General features: G+C 36.4%; 2 protein-coding genes across 2 annotated transcripts in view; one reads left to right on the forward strand and one right to left on the reverse strand.

Moving 5' to 3' along the window:
* mpp7a (MAGUK p55 scaffold protein 7a) overlaps positions 1 to 6,618 on the reverse strand; it is a 187,769-nt gene extending 181,151 nt beyond the window's left edge. Inside the window, exon 1 of the mRNA XM_051666468.1 lies at positions 6,406 to 6,618. The gene's annotated coding sequence lies outside the window, so the exon portion shown is untranslated. The remainder of the gene's footprint in view (positions 1 to 6,405) is intronic.
* Positions 6,619 to 13,834: 7,216 nt separating this feature from the next.
* Positions 13,835 to 15,509, forward strand: part of waca (WW domain containing adaptor with coiled-coil a) — a 44,459-nt gene continuing 42,784 nt past the window's right edge. Inside the window, exons 1-3 of the mRNA XM_051666469.1 lie at positions 13,835 to 14,049; positions 14,237 to 14,270; positions 14,936 to 15,119. Of these exons, the coding sequence (XP_051522429.1) occupies positions 14,009 to 14,049; positions 14,237 to 14,270; positions 14,936 to 15,119 (259 nt within the window). The 5' untranslated portion in view covers positions 13,835 to 14,008. The remainder of the gene's footprint in view (positions 14,050 to 14,236; positions 14,271 to 14,935; positions 15,120 to 15,509) is intronic.

Raw genomic sequence — 15,509 nt, forward strand, 5'->3', positions numbered from 1 at the left:
ATCACAGACACCAGCTGGCCAGATGGGAAATATGCAGTGAATCTGTGGAATAATTTACATGTTAGCAGAACTGAAACACTGATTCAGATGCTGTGTAGTCTAAAAGGTGCAGAGCTCTATGGAACAAACACCTGAGCTTTGACATAGAGCAAGATATAGTGATGACACATGCATTGCTAACACAGTGTTCTACTGGGTATGACCTTCATACCAGATTTTTTCTCATGACACACCTACTCTCTTACTTCCTCCTCACTTAATGATGGGGAACTAAGGCCTCCACAATGCTTGTATTTAAAACTTCCTTAACCCCTTAAACTTGGATTGGCCCACCAGGAAAAAAATAATTATCAAAATAATATAGCCGCAAGCGGTAATCATTGGGGTCCAAGCACCTGTGAAGAAAACCAAAATAATCAGAACTGACAGAAATGATCCAGCGGATGCCAAATTATACAATTGGACTATATAAAAGCTGCTGAAAGCTGACTGGTCAATGGCGGCCATGATTTTAAAGATATGCAAATGAGCTCATAGACCTTGATGGCACCTTGGACAAAGACAGTGCATGCAAAATTTCAAGTCGATCGGACCAACGGTTCCACAGTTAGAGCCATTTTTAGTTTAATTATTATAGCGCCACCAAGAGGCAAAGGTGTGCAATTTTTTTTGTGTTACCTCAGCATGAGTTTACAAAATTTGGTGATAATACCTCAATCCGTTTAAAAGTTATAACCATTTTAGTAAAATTTTGGCGTACCGTTTGACGATAAATCAGAATTTCAAAATTCCTTTGATAACTTTTCATATTGGGACTCTGCTGAATCATTCTGCACTGGTTTGGTTCTGATCAGGCAAACGGCCTAGGATGAGTTCGTTTTGAATTTTTTTCAAACAATCCAAGATAGCGGGAAAACGAAGGGGCGGAGCAAAATTCTGTCAGGGGGTAAAACACTTCGGCATGATGCAAGCAATCTTGTTTCTAGCCCTTACGGTTCAAGATTTGTGGCCCAAAATGTGATTTTTGTTTGTTTTGTTCACAATAGCTCCACCTAGTGTCTGAAGGATGTGTGTCTGTATGCCTGAGTAGTGCGGGTGGGGGGCCGGGATTTGGAGCCATCCTGCCAAGTTTGGAATCTCTGCGACTTACGGTCTCTGATGCCCAGACACTTTTAGGGCAGAAAAACAGTAAGAAGAAGAAAATAAGAAAATCGCAACAAATACAATAGAGTTCCAGCACCTTTGGTGCTTGGACCCCTAATTAATATCTACAGTCTTGACCAATACAAAATAAGTGTTGTTTTAAAGCTTAGAAGCTCTACTTTACAATGTATGTATGTATTATGACCAAAACTGAACAAGTGCTTTGAAATTTGCAGATGAATCAGAAGTGTTCCATTTTAATAATTTCTTTTTTAATTTTACACTGTACATATTATTGTAATCGGTAAAAACATGAAACTGATCAAATAGCAATGTGTCATATGCAGTTTTGGGCAAGCTACTCAAAAAAATTTGCAAGCTAATCTACCAACTACTCAACAGAAAAATTAGTTAAGCTTAGCTAAATGCTACACTTCAGAGACAGTAGCAAGTTACACTACAAGCTACACACCAAATGTAGCTTGCTACATTTGAGCGATTCATTTGTGAGTCAGACATCTTTAGTTCTGATTCAAAACTGGTGATGTATGATGTAGCAGTGTAGCTTTTGTCAAAGCTACGCACTACCTAATTAAAAATATAGCTTATACTGAAAAGCCACTTGATTTAAAAACTAGCAAAGCTACCACCTTGCTACTCCGAAATGTAGTTAACCTAACAGCTTCGATATAGGGCTGCAACTAACGATTATTTTGATAATCGGCTAATCTAATGATTATTAGAATGATTACTTGACTATTCAGGCAATTATTCCAACGATTAATCATTAGCTCTTAACCAACTGTTCAGCTTGTGCCCCGAGCTAAAAGGTTGGATTAAACATGTTTACTAACAAAAAAAGATGACAAAATCATCTTTTAAAAATATCTCTATATGACATTCACTGAATTACAAGGAAAACAAATATTTGGATTTTTATTAATTCATAAAAATAAAAAAAATCACTGCAAAAAATCCTATTATCATCAAGTCTTTTTGTCTTGTTTTTTAATTTAAAATGATCTAAAAATCCTTAAAACAAGATACATTTACTTGAGAAGCAACATATAAGATATTTAGACTTGCTTTCGGAGACTGTATCTTGAATATAAGTGTATTTTGAATATATACCGATCAGCCACAACATTAAAACCACCTGCCTAATATTGTGTAGGTCCCCCTCGTGCTGCCAAAACAGTGCCAACCCGCATATCAAAATAGCATTCTGAGATGATATTCTTCTCACCACAATTGTACAGAGCGGTTATCTGAGTTACCGTAGACTTTGTCAGTTCGAACCAGTCTGGCCATTCTCTGTTGACCTTTCTCATCAACATGGCATTTCTGTCCACAGAACTGATGCTCACTGGAAGTTTTTTGTTTTTAACACCATTCAGAGTAAATTTTAGACACTGTTGTGTTTGAAAATCTAAGGAGATCAGCAGTTACAGTAATACTCAAACCAGCCCATTTATTTTTTTAAATCGAAAAATCGAGATTTTGCAAAAAACATTGCAAACGCTATAGTTAGATAAGTTGTAAATCCACCAAAGGCTGAATAAGGAAGAGAAAAAGAATTCATAGTGCTTGTCCTAATGCCGTTCCCGATCTGATCAGCTGCACGTGTGTGGCGCTCCAATTGAACGTGACAGGTTAACAACATGGAGATTGATATAAAAGATGGCGGTAATATTCCCAGAATAATTGTACACAGTGCGATTGTAGCTCCACTTTGTCCATTATGCATGTATACACCAGCTTAAGACCATAACTGGCATCGGTGTGCGCATGTTGATGAACGGTCTCCTTTCTTTTCACCCATAAAAAAGCGTTAGTTACATGATAGTTATGGGCGCTTCATTTCAAATCATGGAGAGGCTATATAAGGGAGAATCAAACATCCGTCGCTCCTTTTGCCATGATGATTCGGATAGATCGCTAATTATTGCTTTGTTCTGTGACGTGTTTCAAGTGTTCTGCATCTATAGCCATAATTTGGCAAGCGATCATTTTGACAAACTTTGCTAGTGGAATTGTAATGATAAATTATTGCACACTGCTGCACTGCTCAGAGTGTACCACTACAGGGCGCGTCTCTATCTGCAGGGGTTTATGAATATACACACAAATTGTCTGATATACAATGAGTACTTTCTAGATAGTCTAGAAATGATCAAGTTTATCTAAAACTTTCTAGATAGACTTGGTTTAGATCAAATGAATACCTACACTGGCTAAGAATTATTTTGCAGTTTTCATATTCTATTATTATCTGGATTTATTAGATTTTACATTTACACTCTGTTGACAACTTCCCCCTGTGGTGCATTTGGTGCATTTGTAAATTTTTCTTGCACAACTTTGTTTCCTATAATGAAAAGAACTTGGATTTCTCTAACCAGGATGCCTTGCATTCTTATAAGGAACACACAATTTGAATTATGTTGGAGTACATTTTAAAGTTGAAGAAAATCTGATCGTAAAGTTATTTTGTGATTTTTTTGTGCCTCAATGTAACCCAGATTTTTGCTTTTCTTAAAGAAAGACAAAATGATTTTCTGTGGTAATCAACATTATGCCACAAATGCTGTCGACTGCGCTTGAATTGAACTTGTACTGAACCCGGAATACTCCTTTAACAGCCATGTAAAAGTAATATGTTATTAACATACTGAATGACAGTTAGACCTGTGTGTGTGTAAGAGACACATGAGCTTTGTTTCAGGCTCAAGAACAGGTGATGTGGAGCCTGGAGTGATCTGAGCTCGCTGGTGAAGTGGCTACTACTGACAGGCACATCAGCCCTGTTAAATCTCAAACTGTGGGTGATTTCTTCTCCACTTCAAGGGGGGAATATTTCTTTCATATTAATCTTGCAGGACCTCCAAAGAAAATATTCTGTCCTGTCAGTACACATTAGACATGGAATTCAACAGGATGTAGGGAATTTTGTGCATTCTAGTCTCAGAAAATGGTATGTTAACTGCCCTCTGAGGACTTTAGTTAAACACACAAGGCATTGTGTTCCCTCTCTAGTGTTTAATTACTTGCAGTCTAAAAAGGTTACAGCCGTCAAATGAGAGAACGATCAGGACATGTAGCGCAAAGGCTGCCTGTCAACTGACACTGCGAGACGACAAGTGAGAGTGAGTGTGTAAAGAGGTCAAGAAAAGGGGAGTCTTCTAAGCAGCGATATCTGACACAGCAGATAGCAGGTCTCAAACAAACCACTGACTCCTACGTTTCCCACCGGTCAACAGTGGGAACCTATTTGTACCAATTGGTACCTATTTTTTTCATTGTACTGTGTAACACTGTTTCTTGTACATATGACAATAAACTCTATTAACCTATTTGAACAAAAGTTGTGGTGCATTCATATTCATCTCATTACCTGAATACTTGATCAGTTTACTATATCACAATTGCTCTGGCTAATAAAATAGACACGTCACACAGTTATTACTAATACTGTTGTTGCTTTTGTTGCTAAGGGAGATTCCAGGGGAATGGACCTATATAGCAAGAATTAAAGGAATATCCCGGATTCAATAAAAGATTTACCACAAAAATATATTTATAATTTTGACTTGCCCCTCCTTTTCTTTAAATAAAGTAAAAATCTGGGTTACAGTGAGGCACTTACAATGGAAGTAAATGGGGCCAATCTGTAAACGTTCTCACATAAGACATAAACAGTATGCATGTAAACATGATTTTAGTGTGATAAAATCACGTACAGACCTTTTCTGATTAAAGTCATATTCAATTTTAAAACTTTGTTGCCATGGTGATTTAATATCAACAAACCCTTAAATGACTGTAAAAGTGATGATTTAAACAACTTTACGGCTCAAATAATACACAAGTTTTAACAGAAGAATGAATAGGTGCTTTTATAAAATAATAAGCTTCAAATTCCTGCCTTTAAACCCTCCAAAAATTGGTCACCATTCACTTCCATTGTAAGTGCCTCACTGTAACCTCAATTTTGCTTTTTTTTTTTTTTTTAAGAAAAGGAGAGACGAGTCGAAATTATTTTTTGTGGTAATCAACATTATGCCACAAATGCTGTCGATTGAGCTCAACTTTTACTGAACCCAGAACATTCCTTTAATAACGACTCGCCCCTCCTTTTCTTTAAAAAAAATAAAAGAAGCAAAATTGAGGTTACAGTGAGGCACTTACAATGGAAGTTAATGGGGCCAATTTTTGAAGGGTTTAAAGGCAGAAATGTGAAGCTTATAATTTATAAAAGCACTTGTATTAATTCATCTGTTAAAACTCATGTATTATTTGAGCTGTGAAGTTGTTTAAATCATCATTTTTACAGTCATTTAAGGGTTTGTTGACATTAAGTCATCATGGCAACAAAGTTGTAAAATTGGATATGACTTTACACAGAGAGTTAGCAAGCCATTTTATCACACTAAAATCATGTTAACACACATTTTTTTATCTTATGACTATACTTTTGAAACAGTGAGTATTTTAATGTTTACGGATTGCCCCCATTCACTTCCAGTGTAAATGCCTCACTGTAGGCCAAATTTTTGGAGGGACTTGTCGAAAAAAAAAACAATTCTGGTAATAGTATTATGCCACAAATGCTGTTGATTGAGCTTAACTTGTATTGGACCCAGAATATCCCTTTAAGCCCAAACTGTGAAAACATGCCAAAATATAGGCAAGTTTATTGTAGTATACATGATATCTCATACAAGTGTGTTTACCTGGGGACAAGATGCAAGTATGTTAATACAGACTTTCACAGCTCGTCCAAAGCTAACTCATAGTGATGAGCTGGGAAACATAGGCTACCGTCCAGTCCGTAATCAAATAAACCGTGTAATGTTCTTGGACGCTAAATCACTTACGATATTTAATCGAGCATGTCAAGCCCACCCCAACAGCTGAGCACTGCTGGTGAATGATGAGTTGCCCTGTTGCTCAGGACGAACCCACCCGGTGATGTCAGTGTCAAGCTCCGCGTCAACAATCTCCTAATGCAATAAAGCAGACCCCCGTTCAGTTCCCCGTATCAGAGCTAACAGACAAGTTAAAGACTCGTTTCACTCTTCTGTCCGGTTTTGCTCGAGGTAAAGCTCGGGTGCACTTGACAGGGAGAGCTCGCGCAAAAACAGGACACACCAAAAAAAATGAAACGAGTCAATACTGGAGTTCGAACTTCTTTTGAAAATGTAAAACATTTAGGGTTTTAATCATGTTGTAGTCCCTGAAGAGAAATAAGTTATTACTCACTCGGGATGTGTGTTGTTTGGGGAAGTTCAGTCAAGACGCCTTGGGCTCCTTAAGAGACTCTTGAGTGGCCAATACAGATAAAAGCTTGTCTCCACTTTGATTTGAAAACATAAAAAATAAGAATATTCAGTCAAATATCCCAGACTTCAAGCAGGTCGTCACGTCCAAAGTGTTTTCCTTTCAAGGCGAAACGCTTCGTACAATCTGCGTTCAACGAAGCGGGCGTGCGGAAGTAATCTTTCTTTTGATTGGACAGTGGACTAACAGAGGGCGGGACCTAAGTGTGATCCTGAAATCCAACTGGCTATTGCATAATCAATCATATGCCACACCTGCCCTTATTCTATGCGAAGTTGTGGTTTATTATAAGAGGTCACATTATAAAAACACCTTTTCATTGTTGTTATGAATGGAGTGTACTTTTAAGAGGTGTAATTTTTCAGGGATTAATTAACGTATTTTCTTCAGTACATCCGCTGAAAGTACACCTGTCATACCTGTTTTAGAGCACATGACCGCCTGTTTGTTTTTTGTTTTTTTATTATTTGAATATCTTTCTAGTAACTTCAGTTGATGCGTCTTAACACGCTAGTCCTCGTCGGTTTACTTGAGTGAGAAAATTTATGTCTCGGACTGGTTTGACAGGTTTGAAATAAGATAATGCCAAATGGCTGCAAGTGGGGTTTAGAAAACTGAAATGACAAAAGTTTAGTTGTTCTAGTCTTGAAAAAAAAAGAAAGAAAGAAAGAAAGAAAAATAATAAATTATTTTTTACATTAAAAAAAAAATCAAATAAACAAAATACAGTGGATCAGATTTGTTCTTTATTCTGGCATGCATGCAAAGCCCAATACTCAAACATGAGCAATACAGTGTTAAACTTGTTTCACACTTGAGTGGTCATGATGCCACGCAACACTACTGCACCCCCTCGTGGTCGAAATATAAGAATGAAGAGACTGGATATGACAGACTTGCACTGACAACTAAACATGATTTTATTGATAGAGTGAAGTTTGATCAATGACCATTTCTGCTTGTGTTTCATAACATAATTCAGATCCATGAATTCAGAACATTACAGAACAAAACACAGAATTCAATATAAATGCTTTTAGTGCAATTTGTTAAATCACTGTAGCACGCAAAAGCTTCAAGAAGCCTTAGGACAGCCGTTGAAAAGTCATGTAAACTGAACTTGGATTTAATATTCACTGTTGGCTTATGATGAGAAGCACTTATATGTTTTATTTTGACAAACAAAAGCTTAATCAAACAAAGATATATGGGTAATGCTTTATTATTCTACCGTAATATTGCTCAAGTGAACAGATTCTGGAAAAATGTTCTGTAAAGAGACACCATCTGTGCTCAGGAGATCAAATGAAAGGGCATAAACAATCAATGTGCTGATGCACCTGCTTCTTTTGTTAGAAAAACGATGTGCTGTCTTTAAAAAGAGAGCTAAAAGTGATGTTAACAGCTGAGGGATAATGTAAATATATATCTATATATATCTATATATATCTATATATATATATATATATATATATATATATATATATATATATATGTATATATATATATTTTTTATGTTATTTATGGGAATTAACCACCTGAAATCCTGTGGATATTTCAGTGTGACTTACATTTTGTTTACTGATTGTACCAGTTTAATGTCATGTAAATTCTGTTTTTTACACAGTATTCCTAAAATCAAACATTTTATTATAAAAGTTGCAGACATGGACTGTTTTAATAATTATGTTGTAATAATTGTGGGATTATTTCGCTTGCAGTCATGAAGACCAGTATGCTGTATGGATTTTCAGTAGGAAGTTGTTAGGAAACATTGTAAATACTGGAAAAGATTTAGCCTAAACCCCAGACATCATCACTGAAATTGAATAAGTTGACCGTACATAGATTTTTCAAGACAATCGGTTTGCATGCTTTTTTCTAAGTAAACATGCTTATTTGGTTCAAGCAAACTGAACTTGACTGAAGTAACGTTAACTAGTTAAGTAGACTTAACTTATCTGTGATCAAAGTATCATTGTTTTTATTTAATTATTTAAACTGAGTTATAGCACATCTTATACAGTATAAGGGAAGTTTTGACTGGAATCTCAGTATGCCATATGGCACATTGGATTCTCCTCTGCACATCTTAGTGCACATAAATCTGCACTTTTGCCAATTACAATTGAGTAACGAAGAATGGCTTAAATTTAACAGGCTCTAAATTCACCAGACATAACACTGATCACCCTAATGATGACTTCACACAAATCACAACTATCAACCAGCTACAAAACAACAACAATAGTCATAAGAATATACATTTTAAATAAAAAAAAATCTAAAATTCAGAAGTTCCCTTGTTTTGACCAAACATACATGATTTATTCAAACACAAGTGCAATGTGACATTTCAAGTACAGTTTGATTTTTTTTTTTAAGTAACGTTAACTAGTTACAAGTAAATATGACTGGAATCTCGATCAGCCATATGGCACATTGGATTCTCCCTTACAAAATTGCAGATTTATATGCACTAAAAAGTACAGCTGACTAAAGAAGAATGGCTTAAAGTTGTGTGACTTCACACAAATCACAACTATCAACCAGCAACAAAACAACAACAACAGTCATAAAAATTTAAATTATATAAATTTTTAGATGACAATTAATATTTTTATATATAAGTTCCTTTGTATTGACCAAACATACATAATTTATTCAAGGGCTTATGGGTATTCCACATAGCCGCAATTTTGTACTTAATAATTATGAGTTAGTAGTACTCAAGGCCAAAGTTTAAATAATGATTATTTTTGAGTTATGATTTCAAAATGTGATATTTCAAGTACTGTTTAATTAGGACCACTTAAACGTTTTTCTTAATGACAGCTTTAGGATTTAGAGAGTAACGGTAACTTAATTAAAACTAGAAAGAATTAAGTTTAAGTTCAGTAATTATTATTTTTATTTTTTCAATTTGAGATAACTATTAGTATTTACAGTACTATTGCAACAAAATGGGGAAAAAAATCTCTTTGGATCAAACAGGAGGAACTGTTTCAGTCGTACATCATCAATAACTTCGGTCACTTCTGTCTCTATGGGAAGATTTACTACAAGGACACACCATCTTTGAAAAGCAGACATGCCTGGAGCTTGCTAGTAGCCACAGGACAAAATCTGAAACCTTTTGGAAGAAGATTTTGGTATTGGGACCAAAGTTGAGCTCTTTGGCCAAAAATCACAGTATAACAGGATAACAGCAAAAGCTACAAAGAAATGGCCTGGAGGAAAAGGGTTAGAATTTAGGAATGTCTCAGACTTTCTGGCATAACATTTACGTTAAAATGGACAATAATTCCATGGTTCAAATGTGCAAAGCTTGTGACTGGACTATTTACAGAGTGCTGACTGGAATGTTGTGAAACATTTTATAATAAGAAATTAATTTTTTAGAAGTGAATGTTCCTCAAAGTCATAAATCTGTTGAATTTATCTGGGCACCATCCATAACAACAGAAGTGGCCATCTGTTGCAATTTCTGTCTTTCCATCTGGTTGCTTGTATTTTAAAAAAGTGAGCGTACAGATCTATTTTCCTAGAATTGCCCACACTTGCTTTAGTGAGTCATCAGACTGCATCAGGTGTTTTCGGTATTCATGAGGAACGACAAGTGCACTTGCTCAATTTATCCAGCAGATGTCAGTATTGAGTTACAAATAGTGTATTTTCCTGAAACGGGTTTACCACTATCAGACTTAGGAAAATCAGAATCAGAATCAGAATGAGCTTTATTGCCAAGTATGCTTATGGTGACAGAAGCTCCCAGTGCAAGAGAATGCAACGTATATATATACATACATACAAACATATACATGCAAACATAAACATATACATATGGTGACAAAAAAAACAATTAAAAAAATAATAAAATATAACAGATAAAAAAAGAGAAATATACAATAGTGCAATAATGTTGTTAGAATATTTGATATACATATATACAGTTATGTGCAGGTGATGTAGTGTATTGAAGAAGAGGTAGGATATGTTAAAGAATATAAATGAAATATGGATATAAGTAGGAATGGATGAATATTGCACATGGTTGTATTGACCAAAGGAAAGTATTTGGGGCCGTTTTAACTGTTCATGAGGTGGATGGCCTGAGGGAAAAAAACTGTTCCTGTGCTTGGAACAGCTGGTACAGTCCTATGACACTCATTGTGCTTGTCCAATATTGTCCTTTGACTCAGAACTATATATATATATATATATATATATATATATATATATATATATATATATATATATATATATATATATATATATATATATATATACACAGTACTGTGCAAAAGTCTTAGGCACTTAAGATGTTTCACAAAAACTTTTGTCTTAAGTTGGTTATTTATATCTTCAGCTTTAGTATGTCAATAAGAAATATACATTAAAAATCCTGAACATTCCTTTTGCAAATAGAATAGAAGAACAGGGCACTCTGCAAGAGATGGCATTGTCCCCACAGAGCCCCCCCACTGAACATTGAGTCAGACTGGGATTACATGAAGAGACAGAAGCAGTTGAGACAGCCTAAATAGATAGAAGAATTGTGGCGAATTCTCCAAGAACCTTGGAACATCCTATCTGCCAACAACCAAGAACAACTGTGTCCAGGTGTACCTAGGAGAATTGGTGCTGTTGGTGGTCACATCAAATATTGATGTAGCTTTTTTATGTTTACTGGACTTTTTATGATGTTAATTGATAAATGAAAACTTTTTATGGCATTATTTTTTGAAGACATCCTCACTATGAAACATTGTTCAAATCAAATCAAATCACTTTTATTGTCACACAACCATAAACACAATTGCAATAGTGTGTGAAATTCTTGGGTGCAGTTCCGAGCAACATAGCAGTCATGACAGTGATGAGACATATACCAATTTACAATAAACATCAGATTTACACAACACAATTTAAAATCTAATATACACATAATTACACACAACACAATGTACAAATAATAACATACAATGTACATTATACAATACACACAATATAGAATACACATCATACAATAGAAATAGTATATATAGTATATATAAAATATACAGTAGGTTGTATTGTACTGTATTGACATTCAGGCTGTCGGTTGATAGTAAGTTGCCAGTGTGTTGTTAAGAGAGAATATAATTTATGACAGTCCGGTGTGAGATATAAGAGTAAGGGTAATAAAGTGCAGTGCTGATGTATTTTGATCGTGAGAGATCAAGAGTTCAAAAGTCTGATTGCTTGGGGGAAGAAGCTATCATGGAGTCGGCCGGTGCGGGTCCTGATGCTGCGATACCGCCTACCTGATGGTAGCAGTGAGAGCAGCCCATGGCTCGGGTGGCTGGAGTCTCTGATGATCCTCCGAGCTTTTTTCACACACCGCCTGGTATAGATGTCCTGGAGGGAGGGAAGCTCACCTCCGATGATGTGTCTGGCAGTTCGCACCACCCTTTGCAGTGCTTTTCGGTTGTGGGCGGTGCTATTGCCGTAGCAGGCGGAGATGCAGCAAGTAGTGTCACAAGTGCCTAAAACTTTTGCACAGCAATGAAAAATAATAATAATAATAATAATAATAATAAAAATTAATTACATGGTATGCCGATTAATTAATCGAATTAATCGGAATTGATCGCATGTATAAATATTTGCTTAGAAAGCCCCTCAAATAACAATAATTCAATAAATAATTATTAAATACTTATATTTATATTTAAATCAGCATAAATAAAATATATATTGTAAAAAATTATAATATAGATAATTAAAATGCATTACATCATTGTGGCACATGAGTAAAGCATTAAAAAAGACAGTAACACTTTCCAATAAGGTTCTAATTGTTAAAATTAGTTAACAACATTAGTTAAAATGAACTAAAAATATGCAATACTTTTACAGCTTTTATTAATCTTAGTTAATGTTAATTTCAGCATATACTAATACATTTCTCAAATCAAAAGTTGTGTTTGTTAACATTAGTTAATTCACTATGAACTAACATGAACTAACAATCAACATTTGTATTTTCATTAACTAATATTAACAAAGATTAATAAATGCTGTAAACAATATATTGTTAACTGTTTCTTCATGATACCTAATGCATTAACTAATATTAATGAATAGAACCTTATTGTAAAGTGCTACCAAAAAGACCATTCAAAAAGTGGCTTTAGTAGGCAATATATTGTTTATTTCCATATTACTGAACTTGTGTCATCTGCCTAGCATTGGCCTACAGTCCACAAAATCCATTTTGTAATTAAATTTGTCAATCAGTCCGAGATAGATTTATTATGAGGGCTTGTCTAAGGACGCGTCAATGCACACCTGTGTCAGACGCTTTGCGTCGCACAATAAACATACCGTTTTTAGGGCACTGTGACAAGTTAAACATAGTTTTGGGGGCCTGGGTAACTCAACAAGTAAAGACACTGACTACCACACCTGGAGTTGCAAGTTCGAATCTAGGGTGTGTTGAGTGACTCCAGTCAGGCTTCCTAAGCAACCCATTGGCCCGGTTGCTAGGGTGGGTAGAGCCACGTTGGGTTAACCTTCTCGTGGTTGCAATAATGTGGTTCTTGCTCTCGGTGGGGCGCGTGGTGAGTTGTGTGGCGATGCCGCGGAGAATAGCGTGAGCCTCCACATGCACTACGTCTCCGCGGTAACGCGCTCAACAATCCATGTGGTAAGATGCGGGATTGACGGTCTCAGACGTGGAGGCAACTGAGATTCATCCTCCGCCACCCGGATTGAGGAAAGTCACTACGACACCACGAGGACTTAGAGCGCATTGGGAATTGGGCATTCCAAATTGGGGAGAAAAGGGGAGAAAAGAAGGAAAAAATTAAAAAGAAAAACATGTCTTGAGACCCATGAGTTCGTATTTACACTGCATCAAGCTGTTTAAACACAATAACGTGTTCTCATCTTGTGCTGTCTGCTGTTGGTGAGTGTGGTTTGTTCTCTGCATAACTGCATTGCCCAAACAGCTGAAGTTTCGCTTACTGCCCCCTGAAGAAAACAGGTGGTACTTCAAGCTTGAATTGCTCAGATGGAAGGAATAATCCTTATCATGGTCAGGGGACATGATTACTTGCATGCATTTTTTTAATGCGTTATTTTTTTATATAATTAATCGCACTAAATAAACGTGTTAAATCGACAGCCCTAATATATATATATATATATATATATATATATATATATATATATATATATATATATATATACATACACACACACACACACACACACACACACACTCCGACAATTGCCGAGTTTAGTCGAACCGGCCCTTCAATAACCCGGATTGAGGTGCGTTCGCGGTGCTGTAGATAGGGGCAGAGTTTTGGTGTGTGAGTGGGAGATGGACTGAGGGCGCTCTTACGACTGGCAGAGGCGAAGAGCGACTCCAATAGCCAGAACTGTTGAAATAATATACGTCGTCGATAGCCCACACCAGAAGCAAAATAAGTCGACCATCTTTCACATCTACTTCACACACACTAACACGGCATTGATGGTAATGTATGCAAGGAAACAACCGAGACTCGGCGATGGGTAAAGAGCTCTGTTTTATACTCCGATTTTCCTCCTTTTCCTTCTCCGCTTTGACAATCCGCCATTTTTAGCCAAACCAAAATAAGTAGAAACTTAAGGAGGCCGAATCAGCTGTTGCAATTTCTGTCACTGCCAATGAATATCGTGTTTAACGGTTCTTCTCTCTCTCTTTGTTTTGTTTTTGTAGGTGCACCGACCGAAGGGATTCTCAGCCCTATCAGGTAGATCTGCAACAAATAAGATTAAAAGGGGGTAAATCTAGTGCAGGCTTTTGAAGCAGTATAGGCCTCTGTGTGTAAAAACACACTGAAAAGTGCCTCATTCTCCACGAGTTCGACTTAAAATGGCATACACATTTATATTAGATTATAAACATAGATTTGCGTTGACACAAGTCGCTTCACCTTCGAATTGATCATGTTTTAACTGAGCTCGAGGGTGCTAGCGAGTTTAACAGGCTAACGTTAGCTTGTTAGCGGCTAGATCAGGCCTCTGTGTCACAGCGATTAACATCGAAAATACTCGTTTAAAGCAGTTTTGTCCTCATCAGTTCTGTAGTTTATTTGAGCTCCTTTAGATAAATAGTCGAATACGTATATGCGAATTAAAGGGCATGAGGTTGTTTATAAACAACCGAGTTCATAGTCGCTGGTGAGTTCAATTAAACGATTCTAATCGTCGTGTAGACTATTATTAAATGTTGTATTAAATAGAAGACTGGGAGAGTGATGGTTAAAGGCTTTCTTATGAGTTTAGTCGTGCTATGGCGTACCAAGTATGTCATCACACAAACATGATCGTCTTATGAGTTATTACAGTGGCAAGTGTATGTTGAGAGAATAATTGTGCTGCAGAGTTCAATGTAGGGATCGTTATGTTTTGACAGACTCTTAAGTATTCATCCAAGAGTCATCCCGATCACCGACATGAGAAGATGCGTGAGAACGACGCGACGCCACCGTGCAAGATGCTGCGGCGATCAGACAGTCCAGACAATAAACACATGGACAGCACCGGCCACGGCAGAGCAAAAGCCATCCACCCACACCGGGGAAGAGACAGAGAAGGAGGTAAGAGTGCAGACCAGAAAAAAGCCTAGGTCTGAGTCTGATACTATTTATATATTTTACTTGAGTGTTAATTAGTGTGTATTTGTAAGCACAAGTCAAAAGTGTGCTGTATATATTGAGCAGATTGTTGTCTTCGGTGAACAGCTCATTTGTTCATGCATTACATCAGAAATCTAGCAGAAGACTTAAATCAAACTGTCATACTTGATGCTTTATCATAAAGTGCCATTTAATGAAACTGCAACATATTACATGGTCTAAAGCTGCACCTTTGACATCTTACAAGCATCCTGCATTTGCAAGAATCTCTACTCTAGACCATTTCAAGGCGTAAACAATAACAAAGGAATTATGGTGCCTAAATGTGCTATCGGAATTATACTACTTCCC

This window comes from Myxocyprinus asiaticus, chromosome 32, assembly GCF_019703515.2.
Source record: "Myxocyprinus asiaticus isolate MX2 ecotype Aquarium Trade chromosome 32, UBuf_Myxa_2, whole genome shotgun sequence".
Lineage (NCBI taxonomy): Eukaryota > Metazoa > Chordata > Actinopteri > Cypriniformes > Catostomidae > Myxocyprinus > Myxocyprinus asiaticus.